The sequence below is a fragment of the Papio anubis genome, chromosome 4 (assembly GCF_008728515.1).
Source record: "Papio anubis isolate 15944 chromosome 4, Panubis1.0, whole genome shotgun sequence".
In the NCBI taxonomy this organism is placed as follows: domain Eukaryota; kingdom Metazoa; phylum Chordata; class Mammalia; order Primates; family Cercopithecidae; genus Papio; species Papio anubis.
The window spans coordinates 180,235,878-180,252,841 of NC_044979.1; the positions used below are offsets into that span (position 1 = coordinate 180,235,878).

Sequence of the window (16,964 nt, forward strand, 5' to 3'; positions counted from 1 at the left end):
ACCTCGGCTCTCATCCACATAGATGATGTAGTGATCCCACCCGTCCTGCTGCTCCAGCATGTACGTCACCCAGCAGCCCTCTGAGTCCCTCTCCTTGCAGGTCCTGCCCTTCACGGGGTTGTTCGACAGCTGCAGGCGCCGACACGCCGCGCTGCAGTTCTTCCCGAAAGGGCCTTTGTCGAACTTCAGGCACTCAGCACAGGAGCTGTGGGGAGCCAGGCGTGAGCGTGGGTGCCAGGGCGTGCGGGGGCTCAGGCATCGGGGGCTTGGGCTTGGGTGTGTGTCCACCAGGTGGGGCAGGTGGGGTTGGGGTGTCCTCAGGCCAAGGAGGGGGCCTGAGTGGGGCAGATGCGGGGTGCAGTGGGTGAACTGGGAGCCTTATCCCAGGGCCCATGGCAGGTGCGCACAGGAGGGAGGGGGGCACAGGGGTGCAGCGGCCGCTGAGGGCTCCTTAGTCCAAATGCACCCGCAGAGAACCCTGAGGTGCAGAGGTGCTCACTGGGGGCCCTGAGTGAGCCCGGCTGCTGGGGAGGTGGCCGGGGAGCAGGGATCCCTGCCCGCCCTGCCTGCTCCACCTGCACTCACATGTGCTCGCCGCAGGGCGAGGGGCAGCCGGGGCACTCCTGGCACAAAGGAGGCTGGTAATTCCTTTCGCACTCACACACGTTGCAGCGGCACCGGCCACGGCCGCTGCACTCGACGCGCCGCGCGTTCAGGCAGCCCTCGGTGGTCCTCTCGCACTGGCACGCTGAGCCTTCGAAGCCCTGGAGGCAGCGGCATTTCCCGCAGAAGCAAAGCCCCCTCGCTGGAAGACGGGGGCAGCACGACTAAGCTCCTGCTTGGCCTGGGGACCGAGACCCGCCCGAAACCCCACTGCCGTCGCTCCCTCCGGCCCACCTGCCTCCTCCAGCCTGGGGGATGTGCCTGAGCAAAAGGCACTGGGCCACTAGCCAGGCCTTCCAGCCCCCGTCAGCCACGTGGCCACCTCCTGGCCAGTCTGGGCCTGCCCCTGCCCTGCTGTGAATGGGACCTCGGTAGGGCTGTGATCGTTCCTCCTGTGGGCCCTCCCCACAAGGACCCCTTGCCCTCATGGAGACAGAAACTGAGGCAGGGCAGGGTGCAGGGTCGTCCAAGTTCCTGCTGACGCCCAGTGGCCGGGCGAGACTTGCGCTGTCTGTCCTCAGGATCCCCCCTTTCTGTTCCACTCGTTGCGTGTTCCAGAATGCACCCCCCAACGCCGAGTCTGTGCCGCAGGACGGCTGTTGTCCAGCAGGGACCCACGGGCTCACCCGGGCCGCCGCAGACCTGGCCGTTGTAGCGCTCACAGTTGACGGTGTCACACTCGCAGTACTGCCCGTATATCATCTTGCCGGGGATGTCGCTGGTGTGGCACAGACACTGCCCGCAGACGCAGTCCCCCAGCCCTGAGCAGATGACGGAGTTGTTGTCCTTCCGGCAGCTTCCTTCCAGCTCCTGGCTGCTCCGGCCCTGCGTCTGGCACTCACAGGTTTTCCCAATGTAGCCAGTGTCACACCTGGGGACAGGAGGAGCTCCCAGGTCAGGCTCCCCACAGTGATGTGAGACGGCCGCCCCGTCCTCCAGGCCCCTTGCCCTTGGTGGAGAACACCCCTATGGCACACTGTCTGTGCCTTCCTCGAGGCCTACTGAGGACCTGCCATGTACTAAATGTGCTCAAAACGTGCGGGGGCCCTGGGCTCCCTCCCCAGGATGTCCCGAGGGGAAAGCAGACACCTGGCCTCGGCCTGAGCATGCAGCAGCTCGGCAGGCTCACTGTGCAGCTGTGTTGCCGCCATGCACATGGCCTGTGCTGCGACACTGGTGCCCTGTGAGTGGCTGATGTCTGCTCCTGCATGCCCCACATGGTGGCCAGCGGGGACTTGGCACTGCCACCTGCCACAGCCCCGCCCTCTCTCCAGCCAGCTGCCGCCTGCGTTTGTGCACTGACCGGCCAGGTTGTGGGAGAACTCAGGGACAAGTGGTTTTGTCAGATGTGGAAGCTGTCACCAAGACGCGGGCAGACAGGAGCCCCTGAGGCATCCTCAGGGACGGCCCTGCCATGGGCTGTCTTGCTCCCCAGAGGAGGAAGCCACAGGACCGAGCGTCTGATTACCTGTGGCAGGGCACCCCGCGACACCTGCCAAGTGTTCCGACTGAGTCACCCCTACAGTCCCGTGAAGAGGCTGCCCCAGGACTGCACACCCAGGATAGTGGGCAGGGTGGGCACTGAGGCACGGGGACAGCCAGAGACCACCAAGACCACAGAGACCATCACTGTCCTGAGAAATGGGAGGAGGCTGGGGGCAGCAGGGACCTGCAGGTGGGGAAGGGCACTGCCACCGGGGCGTGGACTGGCACAGCAGTCTGGAGAGGGGAGGAGGTGGCCAGAGCAAAGGGGGCAGAGCCCTGGGAGGTCAGCCCAGCAGCACCGGCCAGGCAGGCAAGGAAAGGAGGAGAGCCATCCAGCCCCAGGGTAAGCTTCCTGGCTGAATGCCGTGTGAACCTCCACCTGTCCCCAGCTTCTCCCTGAGGTGGGGTGCCCACGCCTGGCAGGGGGTGTGCACTCCCGAAGGGAGGCCTATGGGGCCCAGGCTGCCAAAGCAGTCACCTGTCCCAGGAGGCTCTCTGGCCTCTCATGCCCCAGGGCTGCCAGCCTGATGGCCTTGGGTCCCCAAGGACAGAGAGAAGCCAGCTCCGAGGGTCAAGGAAGGTCGGGCAGAGAAAATGACGCACTCAAGGCCATGGGCACGCCCAGTGGGGACTCCTTGTGCCCCTGACATGGGCCTCTATCCTCTGGTGAGGGGGTCCTCCTGCCCACCAGTCCCCTGCCTTGGGTCCTCCATGGCCAGAGAGTGTAGAGTACAGGCTGGCATCGCTGGTGCCCTGGCTCATGAGCATGGGGGAGGGCTTGCCGAGGGTTTCTGGGTTCCAATCCCAAATCTCCCCACCTCCTGCAGAAGGGGGCCCCCAGGATGCCCGATCTGTGGAGTGGGGGAGGGGATGGAGCCACCTGCGCCCACCTTACCTGCTTACACCTGCCCTGTGGGGTGGGGCTGGGGGAGGCTTCATGGGAACCTGCACCCACCTCACCTGCAGACACCTGCCCTGTGGAGTGGGGCTGGGGGAGGCTTCACGGGGACCAGGGCCCACCTCACCTGCAGACACCTGCCCTGTAGGGTAGGGCTGGGGGAGGCTTCACAGGGACCTGTGCCCGCCTCACCTGCAGATGCCACACTCCAAGAAGCCCTTGCCATGGCAGAAGCTGCGGTCTCTGCTCTGGTCCCGGCACCGGCACTCACACTGGGGAAGGACCTGTACGGTCACTGTGTCCGTGAAGCCCAGTGCCCGGATGACAAACGACTGCTCCTGGATACACTCTGTGGCCGTGACCTTCACCCGGAAGGTGACCTGCAGGGCAGTGCTGGGCTCAGGTGGGGACCTTCGGCAGCCAGGGTCACAGCCCGGCTTCCAGCCCTCGCCTGCTGGCCTCTGCAGGGGTCGTGGGGGGTTCAGCGTGGGGAGGAGGGGATGACTGGGAGCAGGGAAGAGCTGATGCTCAGATCCGAGAAGCCAAAGTCAGCTGGCAAGGAGGTGCTCTGCCTGCACTCCCGCTCTGACCGGCACCAGGATCTCTCAGGCCGCACATCGGCAGAGACATGTGACACGCAGACAGCAAATCAAGATAAGCTGAGCACACTCCCACTCAGACCACCCAGCATGAGGGAATGTTCTGGTGAGAAGCCACAGGCAGGCCAGGCGACGGAGCTCACACCTGTAATCCCAGCACTGTTGTAGGCTTAGGCGGGCAGATCACCTGAGGTCAGGAGTTTGAGACCAGCCTGACCAACATGGTGAAAGTCTGTCTCTACTAAAAATACAAAAAGTCGCTGGGTGTGGTGGCGTACGCCTATAGTCCTAGCTACTCGTGCGGCTGAGTCAGGAGAATCACTTGGATTGTAGTGAGCCAAGACGGTGCCACTGCACTCCAGCCTAGGCGACAGAGTGAGACTCCATCTCACAAAAAAAAAAAAAAAAAAAAAAAAAAAAAAAAATCCACGGGCAACATTTAGGGAGAAACGTGTTTGAAGGAATTCCAAAGTCATATTAAAAAAGTGCAATGAAAGCAAGTGTCTTACTGAATATTAGTTCGCAGCTAGCAAAATAAAAACAAAAAACAAATGATTGGATAATAAACTTCAACCTGAAAGATTAGGGAAGGAACTCAGTGTCCATTTCTAATCACCTGTGTGGCCCATGCCTTAATGTGTCTGTCAAAAAACAAAATGAAACACGCAGAAAATCATGAGAACGAACCCAACCCGGGTCTGCCATTTGTGCCTGTTCTGTGCGTCCGGTGTCTGCCCCCAGGGGGTGCAGCCATCACTCCATCCCTCAGTCTACACTGGCCTGACCCAGGGATTTGGGGTTCCAGGTTGATGAGTAGGACTCTTGGGCCAAGGCGTGTGTGAAGCACCCTCTCGGCGCCCTCTCGCTGACATTCATGACACCAGCTCCACAAGGAAAGTGTCTGGCCTCAGCAGAGAGGGGGTGAAGGAAGGAAACGGGGACCTGCCAGTGAATGCTGCCTGCCGCCAGACAGCATCTGATGCCTGTGTGCCCCTCCTTGCCCCTGTCAGAGTACTGAGATGGGGACTCTGGCTCCTTCTGACTGTCCCCGGAGCCCCTCCGCGTGCTGGGATAGGGACTCTTGTGGTCAGGCTCACCGGGACGTTGATCTGCACGCCGTCGCAGTCACCTCTGGACTGGTCCTTGAGGGTCACTCCATTGCTGCAGAAGGAGTCATAGGTGACTTTCAGGGTGTCGGGGAGGGCGTTGTGATCCAGGAAGACCCTGGAGGAGAGTTTCTGCGGGCAGAGAGCGGCCACTCTTAGGGGCGAGTCTTTCTGCTGTCCTGGCCCTGCCTGGCCCAGTGGTTTAGACCCGTCTCCACTTCTCCTCTCCCTGCAAGTCCCCAGTGTCAGCTAATGACACAGAGGAGAGAATGGCAGGATGGCCGAGGATGGCGGGGCTGCCAGGGCCACAGTTCTGACCCCAAAACAGCCCCACCACAGGGACCAGCATGGAGCCAGGGTGTGAGCCTCAGGAGTGGGAGCTTCTGCTGCTCCTCAGCCTTGAGTCCCCAGGACCTAGCACAGGGCAGGAGCTGGATAAATTGTTCAAGCGATAAGAGAGACGGGGAGAAACAGAGAGGCAGAGACAGACAGAGATGAGCAAAGCCAGAGACAGAGACAGAGAGACGCAGAAAAACAGAGAGAGACAGAGACAGAGACAGATGGGGCAGAGACAGAGAGAGACAGAGAAAGACAGACAGAGACAAAGACTGAGAGACAGAAGGAAATTGAGAGGAGGCACAGGGACAGGTTCATAGGGGCATCAGGTTCATAATGGCCAGGGCGGTGGTGTCACCTGCATCCTCTGTATAAGGACAGAAACACCTCGGGCAGTGGCTGGTACCCAGGAGGGTCTGCTCTGGGGGTTTGGGGCTCACAGGAGGCTACAAGAAGCCAATGGCACCTCCTCCACAGACCTTCAGTTTAATTCAATGACCCAGCGTTTGTCAGAGGCGCTACCGTATTGGGCTCCCTCAAGCCAGCAGGACCTTTGGCCTAGAAGGAGAATTCTGAGGCCAGAATTCTGAGAACATCTCTTACCGGGGGGTAGATTTCCAGAGCAGTCTGGGACCTCTGGTGCCTGGGGCCCTGAGCGGTGCCTAGTGTGCACTTGTGCCTACCTATGCCCACCAGGGCCCCGGGCTTCCCTGGGGAGCAGCCCAGGGTGCAGCTGGGCCATGCACCAGGAAGAAATTCAGTGGGTGAGGGCTTCTCTGGGGCTTGCCCAGGACAGGTGTACAGAGCAAGAGGAATTCCACCCCCCAGGGTGTCTTCCCAGGGCCCAAGTCCACCGTGGGGGTTTCCTGTGGCCTCCTCCAGCCCCAGGTGCCCTGTCTACCACCAGAGTGTCCACCCCTCTTCCCCATAGAGACCCACAGAGAAGAGTCCGGCATGAAGAGGGCCTGAGCTTGGGTTTCAAGGAGCATCGCCCACACCATCAATGAGAGAGGACACGGAGCTCCCCGTGGAACTGCCAGGCCAGGGTGTCCTGGAGGCTGCAGCCAGCCCACAGGGCGGTGGCTCTCCTCCCAGATCACCCTCCTGCTGACCTGCAGTGGGGAGGTTGCTGGCCACCCCATGGGTCCCAGCTGAGCGGTGTGGGAGACTCACATTGTAAGCATTCTTAATGAGCTGGACCACATTGCTGGAGTCGTCAGACAGCTCCCCCACCGCTGATTTCGGGATGATCTCAGTGAGTTTCTGTTGGGCAAGAAGACCAGACACGGCATGGCTAGGACCTGTGCCATGGCGTCTCCACGCACTGGGCTCACCCTGAGGACCTGTGCCATGGCATCTCCACGCACTCGGCTCACCCTGAGGACCTGTGCCATGGCGTCTCCACGCACTCGGCTCACCCTGAGGACCTGTGCCATGGCGTCTCCACGCACTCAGCTCACCCTGAGGACCTGTGCCATGGCGTCTCCACGCACTGGGCTCACCCCAGGGGCTTCTGCAACTGCAAAATGGCTGGGACGGTCCTCAATGCAGTTTCTCGCTTGGTCCCCAGAGTGTGTGGTCAGCGATGTGTGGTAAGGGGGGGTAAAAAGCCCTGAGCTGCCCGGGGCCGTGCCTGGAATCCCAGTACTCGGGAGGCCTATGTGGGAAGATCTCCTCCTGCTCCCATTCCAGAGCCCGGGGAACCTACGGCAGGAACCGCTGGTCTCGCTGTGGGCCCCAACACACCATGAGGTTGAGCTTGTAGCTGGGATACGGACCTGACGATGGACCCCTGTAGCTCAGCAATGTGCACTGTACAAAAGAGGCGGCCCCGGGCACGTTTCTTCCCCAAACCCCGCGTGCGTCTCCTCAGCCTAAGCAGCAGGGCAGGGGCCGTGAGGCTGCCCAGCTGGGCAGAGCCCCGGGCAGGGGAAAGAGGGTGCCCTGGTTTCCTGTGTGCCATTTTGAAGAAGATGGTGGTGACGGCCTTGGAATGGCCAGCAAGTCGGTCACTGTCTGGATGAGGATAATCAGGCCCTTTAGGGCAGCTGCTCTGTGAATTCCCTGAGCGGGTGAGCTCAGTACCCACAATGCTCTGCCGACCGGGCACCACTGCCCTTTTCACAGATGAGGAAACTGAGGGCTCGCGGTAAGGAAGGGCCTGGGATGTCCTGTGGTAAGTAACAGAGCTGGGTGTGAGGTGAGCCACCCAGGGTCCTGTCCACCCTGAAGAACTGGGCACGTGGCTGCATAAAGTACGATGACAACCACCTCCTTCCTCCAGCTCAGTCCTTCTGTCCCTGTGGCCTTGGGGCCACACGCTGTGCAGGCTGCCACAGGTGGAGGCTCCTTTCAGGAGGGCGTGCAGCGTTTCCTTCCTTCTAGCCTGGCTGGTGCCGACAGGACAGAACAACACTCATAGGCAGAGGGGGCTGCAGGGTGCCACCCTGACCGCCGGATCATCATCTCCCTGTTTGGTCCTTCCTCTGTTCCACACTGTATGGTGCTGTTGGATCCAATTGCTGCTCTCCTCAGAGACACATGGAGGGGGAGGCCCTCTGCTCCGTGGGCTGAGGGCTGAGGGCCCCTGATGATGGGAGTCAGACCGTGCTTTCCTCCCAGAGGCTGTGGCCTCCACATCGGTGCAGTGGAGATGAGCTCCCTGGCCTGGGGGGTTGGGGAAGTCAGGCCTGGTTCTAACTGCACTTTCCATGCCCAAAGCATAGGTCACAGTTGTGCGAGGAGGGTTGTCCTTCTCCAGGTGGGGTGGACAGGGCTGCACAGACAGGAGGCTACGTCCTTCTCGAGTGGGACAGACAGGGCTATGCAGACCAGAGGGCTGTGTCCTGCTCCAGGTAGGATGGGCGGGGCTGTTTCAAAGCCAGTGCTGAATCCCAGGGCTCCATTTGCTTGGTTTGGCTCCTCCCATTTGAGGCATTTATGGAAGGCTTGTCTCCAATAACATATGGCAGAAGGGTGTGTTCTCCGTGTGCACAAGTGGTGGTTTCCCTCGGGAGGTGGCCTGGTTTCTCTCCTGTGCACCTTTTACCTTTAGTGACTTTTGTCTGTATCCTCCCACCTCGGGCAGCGGCTGGCACCCAGGAGGGTTTGCTTCGCAATAAACCCTAACTGTGAGTTTACTGGTTCCTGAGCTCTGCAAGTCCTTCCAGCAAATCACTGACCCTGAGAGTGGTCTTGGGAACCCCGACAGCACCTGAGCGACTTTAACGCACAAACCTGCTCAGGCCAGGCTGAACACATGGCATGGGCGGTGGAAATTCGGGATGAACGTATTTCATTGGGGGCTTCTGCTTCTAGGAGCAGAGCTGGTTATCGGCTGTGCTTCCTTTGTAAAACTCATCCCACCCCACGCTCCAAGCTTGTGAACGTTTTTGTGTAATTTTATCTTCGTGGAGAGTGTTGATATTCAAATGTATGTGAGCATAAAATAAGCATGTTTCCATAAAATAAAGAATTGTGCTATATTCCAGAAAAGAACAGAAAATATCACCAATGCCAAGACACGCTGTTAACACAGCTGAGTTTCAGGGACAGGGAGGAATTCCTCCTCCTATCGACACGCAGGTGTCCTGTCCTGGACGGGAAGCCTCAGGCTCCTCACCCACGGGCATCTGTGACCCGGGCCGGCTGGCCCTCACGTGCCCAGCATGTGGAGGTGGCACTCAGACCTGCAGTGGCGCTGGGTGTGGCCTGCGGCTGAAACGTGCCTCTGCCCGATAGATGCTCAGGACCCAACAGCACTCACCTCGTAGGTCTTCACCATCTTCTTGGTCACCGCGAAGATGGGCTGGATGTTGTTTTCGGCCAGCTTGTGCGCCAGCTGGCCCACCGATGGGTAGTCCTGGAGAAAGGAGGCCCTGCTCAGCTGGCCCCGAGTCTGAGACAAGCCTTCCAGGTGCCCACCCCTGTCTGCCCCACTCAGCCTTAGCCCTGCCTGTGCTTCGGACCCTTTCGGGGGAAGGCTGGAGAGGCAGAGGCTGCCGCACAGGAGTGCAGTGCAGAGAGCCGCCATGGCCTCTGGGCAACGTGTGCATAGACTTGGGCTTTCAGAGTCCAGGCAAGAGCAGCATTTGAGGCGTATCACCGTGGGACTGGGGATGTACACGGGGCAGAATCCCAGCCTGCCCCACACGGTGGACCTGCTTTCGCACTGAGAGGCGCTCAGTTTCAGCAGAGGCCATGAGGGTCAGGTGCGGCTCTCCCTACCCAAGTTCCAGGACCCGACGGCCGTCCCTCCCCTGTCTGTGGCTTCGGCAGAGGACCTGAGTTTTGCATCTCTAAAGTCCTTTGCCGCCCCCAGAGCCTATGATGTCAGGCCGCAAGAGCATTGCACCACGGCCAGCGAGGACAAGCCCCTGTGACCGGTGGTGGCCTCTGGGCCCACCGCTGATCCCAGCCAGAGGTCGTGGCCCCTCTGAGCCATTGAAATGCCTCTGCAGAGAGAGGCTCGTCCTAACCCTGTGCCTCCTGGGTCCCTTCTCGCCTCTGTCCCTCCCCGCATTTTCCTCATGGTCCCCGCAGTCCCTCACCCAGCTCAGGCGCTGGGGACAGGGAGGGGCCACACTGGAGGGGCGGACTCAGGGGCAGCAGGGAAACTACAGAGGAGGCCAGGAGGAAGAGGAGGAGGATGCTCCGGGATGGGACCCTGGCCAGCGGCGGGGACAACAGGGCGCGGCTGTAGCCTGGGGGCGGTTACGGTACCTCCACAGCCACTGAGAGCCCAGGTGCGGGGGCAGTGGGGCTGGAGACCAACAGGGCCTGGGAGTGCCACAAGGGCGAGGCCAGGGCTCAGCCTGGCTGCCCCCACCAACCCCACCCTCCCCTGGCCTGAGGCTATTCCTGGGAGACCCCACACCGCCACTTGGGGCTTCCAGAGGTTTCCTCGGGAATCTGCTCCTTGGGTTGGAAGGAGGCTCTGTAAGGTGGAGACCCCGCCTTGTTCCCTCCGTCAATGGTGTCCTGCCAGGCGGTGCCTGGGTGCCTGGGGTGGGGACTTACGAACTCGTTGCTCCTCTTGTACATGTTGTCCTCCAGGTGACAGCGGCCGTCATTGGGGGTCAGGATGGCACCCAGCTTCCCGTCGCCCGCGAAGTGGAAGCCGTCGTCGGTGGCGAACACCAGCAGCCGTGTGACGTTGCGCCAGCCGATTTCCTCCTGAAAGGAAAGCGTGGGGGGCGGGGTTACCTGCCTCGGTTTCCCAAACTGGGCCCTCTGGAGCACAGGAGACAACGCAGAGCTGGCGGGGTGACCCGGAGGCTGGCGCTGGTGCCCCTTTCCCTTGGGTCTCAGGGACCCAGCCGTGTTCCCCCAGACGCCACGCCCAGGAGGAGACAACGGCCCTCAAACACCCCGTGCGTGTGTGAGGCGCAGGGAGCGCAGACATGTGTGGAAAGGCAAGGAGAGTCACATGGTTGTGGTCCCTGCACTTCAGAGCTGGGAACAAACCCTCAGGAAACCATCCCCAAGGGGGAAAACCCTGGTAGACACGTGAACCACATGCAGAACCAGCGCAACACAGAGGAAGACGAGCCCGAGGGGCCTGGCAGGCCTTGAGCCCACCATGGACAGCCTCTGGCAGGCGCGTTTGTGGGCTGTGCATGTCCTAGGCTGTGACCCCATACCCATGAGCAGTGTGTCTACGCTGGGCCTGCAGGGAAGCTGGAGAGCTAAGGTGGGTTGTGAGGGGAGGACGGTGCGCAGCCTCAACACAGCCCAGGGACCGTGGCTGCTCCGTTAGGCTCACAGTCACAGACTGGGTGGGCAGGACGTGGAGAGACATGCACTGGGCAGCCAGGGCCCACCCGGCCTGGAGGGAGGAGGGCGGTTCCACCCCAGGAACCACGGGACCAGCTGCCTAGCGGCCCTGTTCTACCCTTGGCCATTCGCAAAATGTTTAGGCTTCAAAAGATTTGCCCAGGGTCACAAATTTAGTTCACAGCAAACAATGAAATCTGCGCATGGTTTTTAAGCCCCCATGGCCACTCCCTTCCTCCTGCCCTTTCCTGCATGGGCAGCAGCAGGGTGAGGCGCTGCCCTCCCCAGGCCCAGGCTGGAGTCCCTTAGATGACCTGCCAGCCAGGGTACCCCATTGCTCCCCCACAGTGCCTGACAGAGCCCCCAACACTGGGGGAAGCCAGGGACCCAAGCAGGGGCAGCGGCCTCACCGGGCAGGCGGCGACCTGCATCATGGCGTCCAGCCCACCCTCGGGTGCATCCAGGTTTCCTGAAATCAGCTGCTTCCCGACCTCTTTCTGAAACTGGTTGGAGTTGCTGGTCAACTTCAGCACGTGCCTGAAGGCAAACGGGGCCTGGCACTCTTTCTCCTTGTCAGGACATGGGTTTCGCAGCTTATCGGGGTGTGTGTTCACGAACGGCAGCACGGTCTTGTCCACGAAGGACCCGAAGCCTGCAGGGCACACGGAGGGGCTGGGGAGGCGGCAGGCTGGCCCCAGGTGGGAGGGCCAGCTTCAAAGGGGCCCGAGGGCGAGCCTGTTTCCTCTGTCCTAGCAGGGAAGGGGAGAAAGCAAGATGGCACATGTGGAGCGTGTGTGAGCATGTGTGTTGTGCAAGCGTGCATGTGAATGTCTGTGGGGGTGTGTGTGTGCAATCATGTACATGTGTGAGCACAAGTGTATGCATGTGTGTTCCTGCATGTATGTGTGTGACCAGGTATAAGTGTGGGCATGTGGACATGTGCGTATGCGTATCTGTGCGTGTGCAGCCATCTGCATATGTGAACATGAGTGTGTACATGTGTAGCACAACTGTGTGTGCACATATTCCTGTATGCATGTGAGCATGTTCAGGTGTGGACACACCTAGTTCACATAGGTGACCAGGTACATATGTGGACATGTGTGTTTGCGTATGATTTGTATATGTGAGTGAAGACATACATGGGTGATCAGGAGTGTGCATGTGAGCATGTCTGTGTGTGCATGTGTGTGCACATGTGTGTGAGCATGCATTTGCATGTCTGAGTGTGCATTTTTACGTGAGCATACATTCGTGTAAGCATGCAATGGCGTGTAAGCATACATTCTTGTGTGAGCATACATTCACATGTGAGAGCATGCATTTGTGTGAGTATGCGTGTGTGTGAGCATGCATTTGCGTGAGCATGCATTCACGTGTGAGCATCCATTTGTGAGTGTGAGGATACATTCATGTGCGAGTGTGCATTTGCATGTGTGAGCGTGCATTTGCATGTTTGAGCATGCATTTGTGTGTGTGCATTTGCATGTGTGAGCATGCATTTGTGTGTGAGCGTGCATTCACATGCGTGAGAGTGCATTTGCGTGTGTGAATGTGCATTTGTGTTTGTGTATTGCATGTTTGAGCATGCATTCATGTGTGTGAGCGTGTATTTGCTTGTATGAGCATCCATTTGTGTGTGAGCGTGCATTTTTGTGAGCATGCATTTGCATGTGTGCATGTGTGTGTGTGTGTAAGCATGCGTGTGTGCATCCCTGCATGTAGGGAAGTTGGCAGAGTGCTGATGGGAGGAGCCACGCCTGGCGGGGAAGACATGTGCTGTGACTGACACACACGTGTGCTGGAGACTTGCTCTGTGGCAAGGCAGTGCTGGTGGAGAGTGGAGCCCCTGGCCCAGCAGAGCTTGCTGTGTGGTTTCTTCAGTGGTGCTGTTGCTGTACCATCTATGTGCGTTGTGGTCTTTAATGTCTAATAATTGGCACTGTCAGACTTTTATCTTTTAAACATACTGAGAAATAAATAAAGGAAGTAGAAGGTGGAAGGGGAAGTGGAGGACTGGATGATGTCTACAAGTCTTGGGGAGCCAGGGACTGGGTGTGGCTCCTGGCAGGGAGGAAGGCCGACTGCAGCTCTGTGGATGCCCTGGGGGGACCTGCATCTGGGGCCCCCCGATCTGCCCTGGGGACCTGTGCATGAGGAGGTGCGTGGGCCACAGGCAGGAGTGGCCAGGGTCTGGGAAAGGACTGTGTCTCATCCTGCAGCGCCTGGGCCTCACCAATGCGGCCGGACTCAGTGATCTCGTTGAGGGCCTGGAGCAGGTCGCCACCCAGCTTCTTGACGTTCCTGAGGTCGTCGAGCATGGAGTAGGAGAGGTCCATCAGGTAGTACAGGTCGATGGGGTAGCCCTTGGCCCGCCGGAAGGTCACGGTGAACTCTGCTGCCTGGCCTGCCGGTAGGGACAGAACACCATGAGCCACACCTCACGTCTCACACAGGGTGTCTGGGGGCGTGTGGCCCCGAGCGGGCTGTGCACTGGCACCCTTTTCTCCAGCCCCTAAATCCTCCTGATCTCTCCTCTCCCCACCTGGCAGGAGAGCTGAGGACCAGACACAGGACGTCCAGGCAGGCTGCAGTTTCAGAGGAAGGACATGGCTCTAGGACGCAGGCACGTGCCACGCAGTGACACTGAAACCCTTGCCTGAGGTGCATAGAGTTGACGTCAGTGACATCGGGGACGCCTTTCATTGAGAGTGCCAGTGGCTCACCTGGGCTCACACGTAACCCGGCCCCGTGCCTGCAGTCTCACGGGCACCCTCATCAGCGGCCACGTAGACAGGCATCACACAAACCTGGCACTTTCCAGCAAGGCCCACGCAGGCCGTCCCCAGGATGCCCCTTTCTCCATCCCAGCCCTGGACTTCCGCTCGCCTGCGTCTCAGTCACACCTGCGGTTGTGTTTACGCGTCACCGCAACCAGCCTGTGTCCCCGCCTCCCAGAACCGTGCCTAGCACAAGTCAGCTTTCCATAAACACACATCATGTTAATGATTGAGCAAGGAGGGAGGGTAACCAGACCTGTCCCCTCTGCCCAACCCTCCAGCCTTCAGCCCTGGGACAAGTGCCGGGCCTACCCCATCCCCAACATGCCTGCTGCCACGACCTGAGAGAAAGGGTATGTGCGCCCCCCCCACACAAACACACACACACCCCTACACATAAATACACCACATGCACATACAGTCACACATGGCATACACACCCACATATATGCACACAGACAATACTCACACACAAATATACCTCATGTACACACAGTCACACATAGCACACACACACACCCACAAATACACGCACATAGCACCCGCACACAGCAAACACACCACAGACAAATATGCATACACACACCACAAATACCAAACACCACACATGCACACATACACACACACCACACACTCATACACAACACCAGACACATAGCACACATACTACATGTATGTGCTCATATACACAAATACACCACATGCCCACACACGCACTCACACACACATACACCAAACACACACACATGCATGCCATACACATATACACACACCACACACACACGCACTCACACACACATACACCAAACACACACACATGCATGCCATACACATATACACACGTGCCACACATATACACACACACTCCACACAGAATGCTAAACACACACACAACACACACCATACATACACACTCTCACACACACACACACACACACTCACCCACATTCACACCCGGCGATCCTGGCCCTGGCCCTGCTGTGCCTTTTAGCCCTCAGAGACGTCACTTGGCCTCTGGGCCGGGGACCAGCAAACACTCTCTGCGGAGGGCAGACAGTAAATGTGCTCCGCTTCGGGGGCCTCGCGGCGTCTGCAGCGACATGGAGGAGGCAGCCAAGACCATGCGCCCACGAGCGTTGTGGCTGTGCTACAGTCAAAGGGCACAGACATAGGCCTTTGGTGGCTGACCAAGGGGCCCCGTCCCTTCCCTTCCAGAGTGCCAGACTCAGCGAAGGGCCACGGGCTGCGGGGGTAGGGCCGGGACCCCGTGAGAGGACGTTCCCCTCCCAGATCCTACCGCCTTGCTCTGGGAGCCTGTGGCCCCGGGGTGCTGTAGGATCTGTCCCTGGTGCTCACCTGAGCCTGCCTAAGCTCACCTGTGCCCACCTGAGATCACCTGTGCCCCCCCAGAGGCGACAGCATTTGCCCCCTGCACAGTGGAGATGCATGCCAGGCCGTGGTCAGCCACTCCCTGACCCTTCCCCATGGCACAAGGATGCCCCCATTCGGGCGCACCCCCACCCTCCAGGACGATCCTTCCTGACACCTCCAGCACCACAGAGCTGCACAAACTCTGGCCACAGGCAACACCCCTGCCAGCCTGTTCCTCACTGTGAGGTGGGACACGGGGAAAACACATCAGAGCTGCCTCCAGGGGCCACAGGGCCAGGCCCTCGAGTTTGAGGTCAGAGGTGGAGGTTCCAAGGCGAAGGGGCTTGTGCCTGCTCACGGGGCAATGAGGGGCCGGCCTGATCCCCCCACCAAGGTGGGGTTTTGTCCGCTGCTGCCCCCAGGGACACCTGGCCCCTGCTCGTGTAGGACCTCCCCACTGGTTTGGCCCCGTCCCTCACTCTCTCCCAGCCACCTCTCGCCTGGCTGCTGCTGGCTCTCACCTGGCCGCCTGCACCCTGGGCCACTCTGCCCCAAGGCTAACTCAGTGGCCGCTGACCTGGGCTTCCCCTGAGGGCAGAGCTCTGAGTTCCAGCCTGTCCAACACCAGTTGGTTCCTCTAAAGTCACCCCGGCTCTGTCTGCACCCCCTCCCTGGGAGATGGCTTCCCCTTCCTTCCCTGGCCTCACTGTGGCCTGGGAGGTCACAGGTTGGTGGCCACACTAGGCCTTCTCCTCCCATCTGCTGCACCACCACACACCCGCCTTCCTGGAGCAAGGAGGGCGCTCTCTTCCCCTTCCCCTTCCCCTCCCCTCCTTCCTTCCTTTTCATTTTGAGACAGAGTCTTGCCCTGTCGCCCAGGCTAAAGTGCAGTAGCACAATCTTGGCTCACTGCAACCTCTGCCTCCCGGGTTCAAGTGATTCTCCTGCCAGCTGAGATTACAAGTGCGCATCACCACGCCCGGCTCATCTTTTTTTTTTTTTGTATTTTTAGTAAATGGGGTTTCACCATGTTGGCCAGACTGGTCTCAAACCCCCGACCTCAAATGATCCACCGCCTTGGCCTCCCAAAGTGCTGGGATTACAGGTGTGAGCCACCGATAAGGTGGACGTTTCTAAAGTGCTGACAGGGGACTGTGTTCTGAAACTGTGCTCTGGTCAAGTCAGTTTGGACAACACTCATTTAAACAGTGACTCAGGTCTCTTGGCTGCAAGACTTATCAGACCCTCTACTCTTCTAAGAGTACTGTGGCCTTCTGAGTGTGTAATGGAATAGTGTTTTCCAAATGGCTTGGTCTCCCTTTAAAAAAAAAAAAAAGATACAGAATGTCGGGCTGTGAGAGAGCCGATGGTGAGGGCTGGGGCAGCTCCACCTGGGGACGGAGCGGAAGGGCGCTGAGGAGTTCAGCTTTCCAGCAGCCTTGGGGCTTCACTGGCCCACCCAGCCGTCCAACCTGGACACATGCCCCTTCTGGGCAGCCCTGACACCCCAGAGCAGGGCCAGGCTCCTAGCCAGAACCAATAACCAGCACAGAGGGTGCCTGGCACCCCCACCAAGGCCAAGCCTACCTGGTCGCAGGTAAAGAGTCACTTTTTGTGGGGACAGCTGCGTCTGGCCCCCATCATGGTCTTCCTGGGTTTTGGCGAGGCTCCCGGGGTCCATGATGTCGTCCGCGGGACAGCCCCTCATGAGCAGCTGTGGCCGGGTGTCACAGCGAATGGAGTCGGGATCCCCTGGCCCTGTGAAGTTCTGGGGAGGGGGAGTCAGGGGTCAGGAGGGGGCCACACTGCAGGACCTGCAGGAGGCTGACTGGCCATCAGGGACTGAGGACCCACCCTGTCCCCTCCTCCTCTGTACCTGGAATTTGGAACAGAAGTCCCTGTGGACAGAGACAGGGAGCTCCTCCGGCCTCCCAGACAGCCCCTTGCTGAA

General features: G+C 59.5%; 1 protein-coding gene across 5 annotated transcripts in view; it reads right to left on the reverse strand.

Moving 5' to 3' along the window:
* ITGB2 (integrin subunit beta 2) overlaps positions 1–16,964 on the reverse strand; it is a 47,359-nt gene that overhangs the window by 3,133 nt on the left and 27,262 nt on the right. For all 5 annotated transcript variants that reach the window (XM_009202119.4, XM_003895377.5, XM_009202121.4 and 2 more), the window contains exons 4-14: positions 16,601–16,781; positions 13,099–13,269; positions 11,273–11,514; positions 10,107–10,262; positions 8,854–8,949; positions 6,261–6,350; positions 4,743–4,883; positions 3,239–3,426; positions 1,290–1,534; positions 586–805; positions 3–205 (exon numbers count right to left, since the gene is read on the reverse strand). In XM_009202119.4, the coding sequence (XP_009200383.1) occupies positions 3–205; positions 586–805; positions 1,290–1,534; positions 3,239–3,426; positions 4,743–4,883; positions 6,261–6,350; positions 8,854–8,949; positions 10,107–10,262; positions 11,273–11,514; positions 13,099–13,269; positions 16,601–16,781 (1,933 nt within the window). The remainder of the gene's footprint in view (positions 1–2; positions 206–585; positions 806–1,289; positions 1,535–3,238; positions 3,427–4,742; positions 4,884–6,260; positions 6,351–8,853; positions 8,950–10,106; positions 10,263–11,272; positions 11,515–13,098; positions 13,270–16,600; positions 16,782–16,964) is intronic.